Source organism: Brachyhypopomus gauderio, chromosome 9 (assembly GCF_052324685.1).
Source record: "Brachyhypopomus gauderio isolate BG-103 chromosome 9, BGAUD_0.2, whole genome shotgun sequence".
Taxonomy (NCBI): Eukaryota; Metazoa; Chordata; class Actinopteri; order Gymnotiformes; family Hypopomidae; genus Brachyhypopomus; species Brachyhypopomus gauderio.
Window position 1 is genome coordinate 10,882,516 of NC_135219.1, and position 10,000 is coordinate 10,892,515.

Below are 10,000 nucleotides of genomic sequence, written 5' to 3' on the forward strand. Positions count from 1 at the left end.
GAACTATAGAACTATGAAGTTTTTTCTTCTATTTTTGAGATACATATGTAGTCTACATCTATAGCTTCTACACTTAATTTTATTACTGTTTTTGTTGTTGTTTGTGGTTGTTATGTACTGGAGTTATTAGCATTATCTGTAGAACATAACCATATCAGACAAGTGCACAGATTTGATCATTCTGCTGTCGGGTAATGTGTGTGTGTTGAGCGTTTGTGTTGGGGGCCTACTGCCCCTCGGGTGCGTCACTCCCACAGTAATACAACCATAAACACACTAGACACTGTGATAGCGTCACGTGTGTGTTGAACACACGCTGTAGAAAGCCAAGACCTGTTTTGGGATGTGTTTATTGGTAACAGTATTACATGGTGGGGTACATAAATCAAGGGAAACAAACAAACAAACAAAAAAACCTCTAAAAATCCACTGTAGAATGTCGTCACCGTTGAGATAAAAATAACGTATCCTTTTACTAACAAACCATTAGCTGAGGTAAAGTTGAAACAGGTCTAGAAACATACTCAGACTTTTAGGACACTCCCTTCTTCCCCTGGCTTCTCACTCTTCTGTCAACAAAGCGCTTCTTTAAAAGGCCAAAATGCCTCTCAAATTAAAATGGGACTCTGGCCATAAAACAGGAAACAGCCGTAACAGGTAATGAAGTGTATGGATAACTGCTCATGTGATGTAAAAATATGCCACTTGCAGCAAGATTCTCGTGTTTGACTCTTGATAAAAGGGAAACAAGTGGGTGATTTGCAGACGTGTGTGTGTGTGTTTTCAATTTACAGTATTTAGCATAAGGATCTGGGACGGTATGGGTCGGGATCACAAGCAGATGAATCAAAGACATTGAGTGACTGAGGGTGGTGTGCAGTTTTAAAGCATGTGTTAACATTTCATTTTAAATATGTTAGCAACATTCATTACAAAAACACAACTAAACTTCAGAATGAGATTTTGAAAAGTGCGCTGTGATTTTTCTGTATTAACTTTATGAGTTCGTGGAGTTTAAGTTTTACGACACACAATCATCCCCAGATGCCCAAAACCTTTGTTACCACAACATTTGCCTATTAGAAAGTGTTCCAACTGATATTCACTCGTCTGTAATTTCCTTTGGAATCAATAAAGTGTTATCAACGCCATGCTAGACTCTGTGGTGTGTTGCCTACTTGCCTTGTCTCAGTCTCTCCAGTGGAAGGAGCTGCGTCGGTGGGGAAACTGAACATGAGGAGAGACTGACTGCTACACTCAGGGTGGACTGGAGGATGGGGGGCATGTTGATATTGCTTGGGTTCCATGTTAAGCTTGCATCACTGAAGCCTCCCTATGTTATGGCACAGATGTCCAGCGCACAAAAGTATAATCATCATCATCATCATCACCACCATTATTATTATTAATATTATTACTACTATTATTATTATATCATCATCATTATCATCATCATCATCATCATCACCATCATTATTATTATTATTATTATTATTATTTACAAAATGAGTTTGGCAAACCAATGATCTGATGGTGTAAAGCCATGTTTACCTCTCAAACACGTCTCAAGTCGACCTCAAGGGCTCCACTGACTTATAAAATAAAAATTCCATTTTCAGTGTCATGGTTTGTTTTTTTCTCATTAGTATTGTACAAAAGCTATAGAGAAGGAACAGTTCGGTCACACATTCAGCTTGTGTTCACAGCGTCCGTTCCGCTGCAGTGTCTTAGCTGTCTGAATGAGCTGCTCTGAAGTCTTGCCCACAAAAGAGATTTTGGCAAAGTCCCTCCTTGTGTCTGGTCTCTGTCTGAACGGTTCACAGAGAGAGACAAAGTCTCTTTTTTTTATTTCTGCATAGCTCTCTAGCAGCAGAATCTCAAACAGATGGGGGAGGAAAAACCAAACAAACCCAAATGGATGGTTCACATAATCCAGTAGATGAATCTGCGTGTAATTCCTCTGCAATCGATTGCCCTGGCCTGGCCAACACAAGGGTGGTGACAGAGCAGAGCCTGGGATTCTGTTGGATGAAGAATCAGTGATTTGTTGAACTCTCTCTCGGCCATATGTGTGTGTGTGTGTGTGTGTGTGTGTGTGTGTGTGTGTGTGTGTGTGTGTGTGTGTGCATGTTCATGTGAGTACATTGGCAAGAAGCATCTCGCAGAGTTTCCACTAATCCTCGGGGGAGACAGTGTGAACAATAACAGCAGACAGACAGAGAGAGCAAAGAAGATGCACGCTGAGCAAGAAAGGAGAGCGAGAGAGTGCAGAACAGGGCTAGTAAGGCTGTGGGGAGTGAAGAAGAGTTGAATCATCATCATCATCATCATCATCATCTCCAGATGTCAGCTGCGTCCGATATCCCACTATCAGTTCATGGGTGCGGGAAACACAGTGTGGCAGAAACGGAGAGAGTCAGGTCCCCCCGGGGGGAGGACGGTGATGGAAGGAGAGGAAAAGGAGGAGTCAGGTCGATGGTCCTTCAGGGAGGGTGGGGCCAGAGGGGGCGGGGCTAATGGAAGGCTGGGTTAGGCCTGCTTGGAGAGGAGGACCACAGAGGCTGGGGTGACTGTCACAGCTGGCCTCTGAAGACCATCCATGCAAACACACACACACGCAAGCAAAGCTCGCTGACTCATCAATCATTCATGCACTCTGTCAACCTTTCACTTTCCTCTTCTCATTCTCTATCACACACACACACACACACACACACACACACACACACACACACACACACACACACACACACACACACACACACACACACACACACACACAGCAGGGAGATGAACTTGAATGCTTGGTCTCCTGCTCCTCCCAGCACTGTTCAGATGTGTGCAGAGATCCCATGATCCTTTACTTCTTCCCTTTGTTGATCTGGGCGTAGAGAGGGTCCTTCCCCTGAACAGAGACATAAATATTCAGGTCACTTCAACAATAGCCATGAAATAACAGCCCTAATAACTAGATACATTTTAAAGAGTAAAATACAAACATCTTACAGTGCATTTGAGCTAATTAATGTGAGCAAAAGACAGAGCCTTAAACATAATACAACCGCATAAACATGCAGTTCCTTCTTACTAACAGAAGATGTCAGTAGTGATCTTCCTAGTAACTCACAACACTACACTGAAGATGATGAAGTAATGTTACCTCCACCTGCCTCACCCTTTCCCAGCCAGGAGCAAGACCACGACATGCAGGAAAAACACCACTCCTATAAGACAAACCACGCCAGGCACTACGGCTGCTGGATATCTCATCAGGATCAGGCTATTCCCAGCCTCCTGGTGGTCACCAGCCCTGTCACTACAGGTTAACCAGCAGGACAGGAGGGCTCCCTGGAGGAGCGTCAGTGGGCCCAACGAGACGCTCTGACAGCCAGGCAGAAGGAGCTCCAACTAGAGTCTGAAGCCTCCAGCCACAAATCAGCTTAACACCAGTGACTCCTCCAGCACAAGCGTAATTATGGTTCACTCCTACCCTAGCACTCCCTCCGCGGGAGAGAGAGAGAGAGAGAGAGAGAGAGAGAGAGAGAGAGAGAGAGAGCGAGAGAGAGAGAGAGAGAAAACCAGTCCAGCTGCGAAAGACGGGTCCAGAGAGAAAGACCTGTTAAAAAGAGGGAGAGGCAGGGAGAAGAGGTGTCAGGAGAGAAGACAGATTCAAAGAGGAGAGGTAAGGAGAGGAGGGAAGAGGAGGAGGAGAGGTGGAGGAGAGGAGGAGGAGAAGTGAGGATAGGTGAAGCGAGGCCAGCGAATGAGAACGTCTCCTACAGCTGTCACAGAGAGTAAAGGGCGTCCACAGGGGGCGTCTGTGAACAGTCCTCCCTGGTGATCCTTCATCCCCCAGTCCTGCGGGGACACGCCTCCTCCGACACGATCCATCACGAGCGGGCTCCTTTTTTAACTACACACTACCTGGAGCCTGAGGCCCAGGTGCCCAGAGGCCCAGAGCCGTCGTGTACGCAGTGACGAGGTGTCCTGCGGGGCCGTGTCTCCCCGGACTGGCCGTCTGGTGCGATGACACGAGTCGCCCTACTGTACACCACACTGCACCTTCATCTGAGCACGGGCAGCAGTGCTCAAGCTTGCTAGAGTTACGGCAGGAGGCTCAGGAAAACGCGACTCCCTGAACACACTGGCCAAAAGCACCCACAAGGCCCTGGGGCTCTGTGTTTGGAGGCGTTGTGGACCGTGCCAGGCAGCGTTATGAAGACCTAGCCGTGGACGTAATCCCCTGCTGCTCTGCTCTGTCCCCGTGTGCTTTATTAAGGTCTTCCTCTCAACCAGCCCGCCCTCTGATGCACAAGTGACTGTACAGCAACACCAGTGCTAAAGAAAAAATAACCAACATGTAAACATCAGAACTGAGCAACCCTTCAACCCAGCACACCTGCAGACAAACACACAGGGTCAGATCTACCTGAGCAGAGTCCTCAGTCCTACCTACGTCTGTAATCAGAGCAACAAAGGACTAACGCCTGATACTCCTGCACAATGACAGGGGCAATGTCCATCCACAAAGCACTAAAGACACGACACCGGCCTGATGGCACAGTGTGAGACAGTCCTGAAGGCTCAGTGTGAGACAGTTCTGAAGACTCAGTGCGAGATATGGACATGGAGTGGACAGGGTGCTGGGGGACATGCCATGCCACAGTGCAGTATAAGACTACTGAATATCTCTGATACTCACAAGCTCCTGGTAGCTTTATAGGAATGAAGAAATACTCTCTCTCTCTCTCTCTCTCTCACACACACACACACACACACACACACACACACACACACACACACACACACACACACACACACACACACACACACACACATGCTTCACAGTGGCATTTTCACAAGAAATACAAACAGCACATTTCCACAAAGCACATACCATTATAAACAGCAGCAGGCAACAACAGAGTGAATATGAGGGAGAGAGAGAGAGAAAGAGGGAGGGGTAGAAAGAGAAAGGGAGAGAGTGAGGGAGAGCAAGACAGAGAAGTAGAGAGAGGGAGAGAGAGTCTGACACACGGCCACTATGCGGTGGTGGAGCGAGGTGGTGGTGGTGGTGAACTGAGGCGAAGACGTCACGGCTGGAGCAGGCCCACACACAGACGAGGAGAGGGAAGGAGAGGAGGACAGGTCACCTACCCTGAGCTGCTGCTATCTAGCTACCGACCTGAGGACTGTCCGACTCAGAGTCTTGAGACTCTGCGTGGGGTTCACTCACACACGGAGACTGGGAGTCCCCGGCCTGCGGGAAAAGAGAGAAAGAGGGAGAGATGACAGAGAGGTGGGAAAATGGAGAGAGCGGCAGAAGAAACCCAGATGTGAAAGAGTGAAGAGGACAGACAGGATGCGGGAGAGAGGAGCAGAGTGATGGAGAGAAGGGAGAGAGAACAGAGAGGCAGCGGAGGGTCAGAGACGAGGAGGAATGGGGCAGTGAGAAGGTCGTGAGACAGGGAGAGACAAAGTCGAGAAATTAAGAACTGAGAGGAAACTGTGCAGGAAAACCAAGCAGAAGGCATTGAATCTGTGAGAAATCAGTGAGAAATCAGTGAGAAATCACACAGCGCTCCATCCACCCATGCAGTGCTCCACCCGCACGCTCACCATACGCCCAACACTGCCCGTGTCCAGCCGTCTGCCTGCTAACACCCGTGTGACGTCCTCTCTTTTACATTAAGTTATTATGTTCCAGTCTGAAAGGTTCTGGTCCACATTACATAAGCCCTTTAGAGTCCTCACCACGCTCCTACTTTAACCTCCTGCTGCTGTGCTCGTTTGTATATGAGGGGTGTCTCTGTCTCTGTGTGTGTGGTGTCTAATGACATTTCCATGAGTGAAGGGAGAACTCTGTTTCACTCACAGAATAATTTGAACAGAAGAACTGAACTTTTTGTTGGTCTGAGAGATGAAAGCTACGGGAAACGTTGTGTGTGCCGAGGCGCTTTGAGGTTGAGAGCTACAGTGTAAAGCCGACTTTAAAACCACGGGCAAAGTTACATCAGTCTGAAACCACCCTTAACTTCATCATGCAATATAAATCAGAGGTCATTTCTACAAGATTCCTCTCTCTCACCCTCTCTCTCTTTCTCTCTCTCTCTCTCTCTCTCTCTCTCTCACCCTCTCTCTTTCTCTCTCTCTCTCCCTTTCTCTCTCCCTCCCCTCTTTCTCTCTCTCTCCCTCCCTCTATCTCTCTACCATGCAATGCTATTGATGAAATTCTATAAGCACATAGAAGAGAACTGAGCTTAATTTTTCAATTTCAGAATTAATTAGGCCTCATAATGCATATTGACGGTGAGATAATGGTGAGATAATTCATATGAAAGAGTGATGTGTGATACACAAGTGTGATTAACGGGGCCCTAATGGTGACTCAGAAACGTCCCAGGACTAACGTACCACATTATTCGCCCCAAATGTTGATCATCCAATAAAGGCGATGCATAAAGGGAAGGAGCCAATCAGGCAGGAGTAACTGCTCGGGCCATTTGGTCTGTTTCCAGGGTGAGTCATTATCATGTCTCAATAAGTCAAAGGATATTTTTTGTAACCTCTGAAAGGAGTCAAGAGAAAGGGAGCTTTGTGAAAACCTCGAGACCTTATGTGTAAATGCTACATCAAACGCGTGGAGACCTTATGTGTAAATGCTACATCAAACGCGTCACGCTAAAGGCTGAAATCACAGGCGCTTATCAGCCTAAGCACACTGAACATAAGCAGCACACCTGATCAGGTGAGGTGTAGATGTAGATCTTGGGGTGACACAGATGTCTTTATGCAGTGTTTCTCAACCCCGTCCACACACCCAGGCTCCCAGTCCAGCTGCAGAAGTGACCTTAGTGGTTACACTGGGGAGAGCCGGGAGCCGACCCGGCCGGGCCGTCGGGGGGGGGTGGGGGGTGGGGTTGGGGGTCAGCTGACCGAGGGTGTCGGGGCTGCGGGGGTACTCACAGCATCCTCCTCCGCACTCCTGCTGGGGCTGCCCTCCGCCTCTCCGAACGAGTCGTCGGTGGGCGGGTCGCTGGGCGGGTCGGTGGGTGGGTCGCTGGCCTGCGATGATGACTTGGAGGGTGAGCTCTGGCGGGGGGCGGGGGTCGGCGCTGCAAAGAGGGGGGGGGCGGGGCAAACAGCCAATGAAAAGTCACATCCACCACTGTAAACACCACTAAGGCAACCGAAGCTCGTACTGGCATGGCAACAGCGGGACGGTGCGGGACGGAGTCTTGCTGACGGATGGTGAGGGGTTAAGTGGACCCAGATTGCAGCTCTTTAATTACATTAGCAGATTTACACCGTCCCTCAAAGTGCTGTGGAAGGCTGCAGACACGTTTGCAGCTAATGGGAGATGAGCTGTGAAGCCAGCGCACTTCTGTGGATGAGGCAGTGAAATCGTAAGCGTTTACGACTGCAGAGCCTTGGCTCGTTTGCAATCATCTAATTAATGCAATCAATTAATTAATGAACCAATCGGTTACATCCAGCTAATTAAATCTCGCACAGTGCGCAAGCAGGCACAACGCTCGCGCTCAGACTAAGAGGCGGGACGAAAACGCAAATTCGATTCCGTGCCGAGGTTTCTTCGTGCCAAAGACGCCTGGTTTCCAGATCGAGGTGTCTGTCTCACACCCCTGCTGTTCTCTCCAGCCTCCCGGTGCTCTGGTACCGCTCAGCCTTGGACCGACCCGCTCCGTTCACACTACCCAACGGTCCCTGTTTGTTTCGTCGTCACTTCATAAATAAATCTGACCCTAATGCAGTGTGTAGGTGCGCGTGTGTGTTACTGGTGTGACAGTGTAGGACTCCGGTGGTGGTAATTAGCACAACACGACTGTGTGGATCCAAACAGACCGAACACACAATGCGTGTATCTCCTGAGAGTGGTGATAATTACACTACTCTGCAACAGTGTGCAGCTGGGACCAGCTCACATACTCGCGCCTCTCCCTCTCTCTCTATCTCTCTCTCCCCCCTCTCTCTCCCTCTCTCACGTCCCCTTCACTGCCTTATTAATTGTCATTTTCATGCTGACTAAAGACAATTCCCCATGAGCTGGGTATCAAAGGCCACCTCTCAACCTTTCAGAGGGGGGAGAAAGCGCTGTCTGTTCAGCCTGTTCGGATCCACACCGTCCTGGTGTACTAATTACCGCCACTGAGGAGTGTCATACCAGCAACACGAATACACACCCACATCTGTTAGAGAGGCGGTCCTTGGAGGGAGCAGGACTCAGAGAGGGAGGGGCTTGGAGAGGGAGGGGCTCAGGGAAAAATCATCACGTGGTGGCCAATGGAATAAGGTTTATTAGAGATTTCACTTCTGCTCCTCTCTGGACTTTAGGGGCGCTGACGTGAACAGCTCATGTGACCTTTAACCTTTTCTCAGCGCTGGAAACCTGAAGCTCTTCAAGGTGGAATAAAGAAAGTTGACTCACGCGAGTTAGTTGAGGGCGTGGTGGAGGTGACGGGCGTCAGGTTCATCTGGGAGATGTCGAAGTCATCACAGTCGTCGTTGTCCTGTGCCAGGCCGACGCGGCTGAAGTAACTGGTGAAGGCGTCCGTGGTGCAGGCCAGGCTGGGCTGCTCGCTCTTGCGAGTTGGCATGGCGGGCGGCTTGGCCATCTGGAAGTCCTTGAACATCTCCTTGCTCATCTTGGCCTGACGGGGCAGAGAACGCTCGCCGTGCTGCGGGCTGGAGGCCATGGAGGTCGACGTCCCCACCCCGGCCACGCCCACGGCCACGCCCACGCCGGGCGTCTCGCAGGAGGCCACCGGCATGGGGGCCAGGGTCTGGAACATGGCGGCCGGGAGCGGCCCCACCGCCTGGGCGGGCACAAACGTAGCGGGCGAGAAGTGGGCGCCGGCCATGGCGGCCCACTGCTGCTGCGTGGCGGGGAACAGGTTGGCCTGACCCCAGATCAGCGGCTGCCCTCCCGGCAAGACCTGAGCCACCGGCACCGGGGACTGGACCCCGAAGGGCAGGGACGCCTGTGCGGCAAACTGCTGCTGTGCCCACGCCGGGGCCACCGCGCCCATCGTCACATAACCTGAGAACGGAGACGGAGCAGAGGACGAGATGAGCGAGGTGAGACACGGTGAGACAGGCGACCCGTCAGGGCGGTTCTGATTCATTATAGCGGGGTGTGGCCAGCTAGCGCGTGATGTGATACTGCAAGTACAACATGGCTGGAGAGCTGATGCTCAAGATATGGCGGCTGGACCATGGAGATTCTACAGCTTAGCTCTTCTATGTACTGGCCTTTGGTGCATACTGCCATCTAGAGGCTTTAGAGGGAATTAATCCAACTTAACTATCGAGATTATTAAGAATGCACAGCGAAAATACAAACACAAATATAAATAAATACATTTATTTAAAAGTGTAAAAGTTTCAATACAATATTATTGTATTTTCATTCAATACTATTTCACTGCAGAATCACAGGATGGAAGAGTAAACAGACATACAACAGTGAAGCAGAATCTGAGGGTACCGAGCCCAGAAAGATGAACAAAGCAAGCGGTGCTTCTCCACATCTTCAAGGTCTACACAAATACACGGCCATTAGGAGGCCCTATCAGTCCATCAGCTGTTAAACCCCCACCCCTCCGGGTCTGGAGTGAGGCAGACGACCTCATGATGTGTGGGGGGAGATGACCCAGCTCCCCCCGCTGGAAAGGTCTTCATGGCTCAGATGAGCTACAGTAATTACTGCTCACAATGGGCCCGGCCCTAATGAACAGGGCTCTCTTTGGAGAAGGCCATTATGAAGCATGACTCACATCACGCCAGCCCTTATTACATTACACACCTCCCCTCTGCTGCACAAATGAGCAGATTTGAAAACCTGGATCGCCCCCGCGAGCACTTGATACACACACACACGCATGCACGCAGGCACACACACACACACACACACACACACACACACACACACACACACACACACACACGTATATCCGCAGTCCCATCATGCAGTGAAACAGCT

The 10,000-nt window shown here is 50.0% G+C and overlaps 2 protein-coding genes across 7 annotated transcripts in view; both read right to left on the reverse strand.

The window, feature by feature from the left end:
* Nucleotides 1-1,312, reverse strand: part of LOC143522989 (uncharacterized) — a 13,723-nt gene extending 12,411 nt beyond the window's left edge. Inside the window, exon 1 of the mRNA XM_077017055.1 lies at nucleotides 1,183-1,312. Within this exon, the coding sequence (XP_076873170.1) occupies nucleotides 1,183-1,285 (103 nt within the window). The 5' untranslated portion in view covers nucleotides 1,286-1,312. The remainder of the gene's footprint in view (nucleotides 1-1,182) is intronic.
* Nucleotides 334-10,000, reverse strand: part of dab1a (DAB adaptor protein 1a) — a 109,042-nt gene continuing 99,375 nt past the window's right edge. For 5 of the 6 annotated variants that reach the window (XM_077017062.1, XM_077017061.1, XM_077017060.1 and 2 more), the window contains 4 exons: nucleotides 8,447-9,058; nucleotides 6,967-7,115; nucleotides 5,186-5,260; nucleotides 334-2,905 (listed from right to left, as the gene is read on the reverse strand). In XM_077017062.1, coding sequence (XP_076873177.1) covers nucleotides 2,861-2,905; nucleotides 5,186-5,260; nucleotides 6,967-7,115; nucleotides 8,447-9,058 — 881 coding nt within the window. In that variant the 3' untranslated portion in view covers nucleotides 334-2,860. Of the gene's footprint in view, nucleotides 2,906-5,157; nucleotides 5,261-6,966; nucleotides 7,116-8,446; nucleotides 9,059-10,000 lie in introns of all 6 variants that reach the window. The other variant, XM_077017059.1, reaches the window with a different exon arrangement.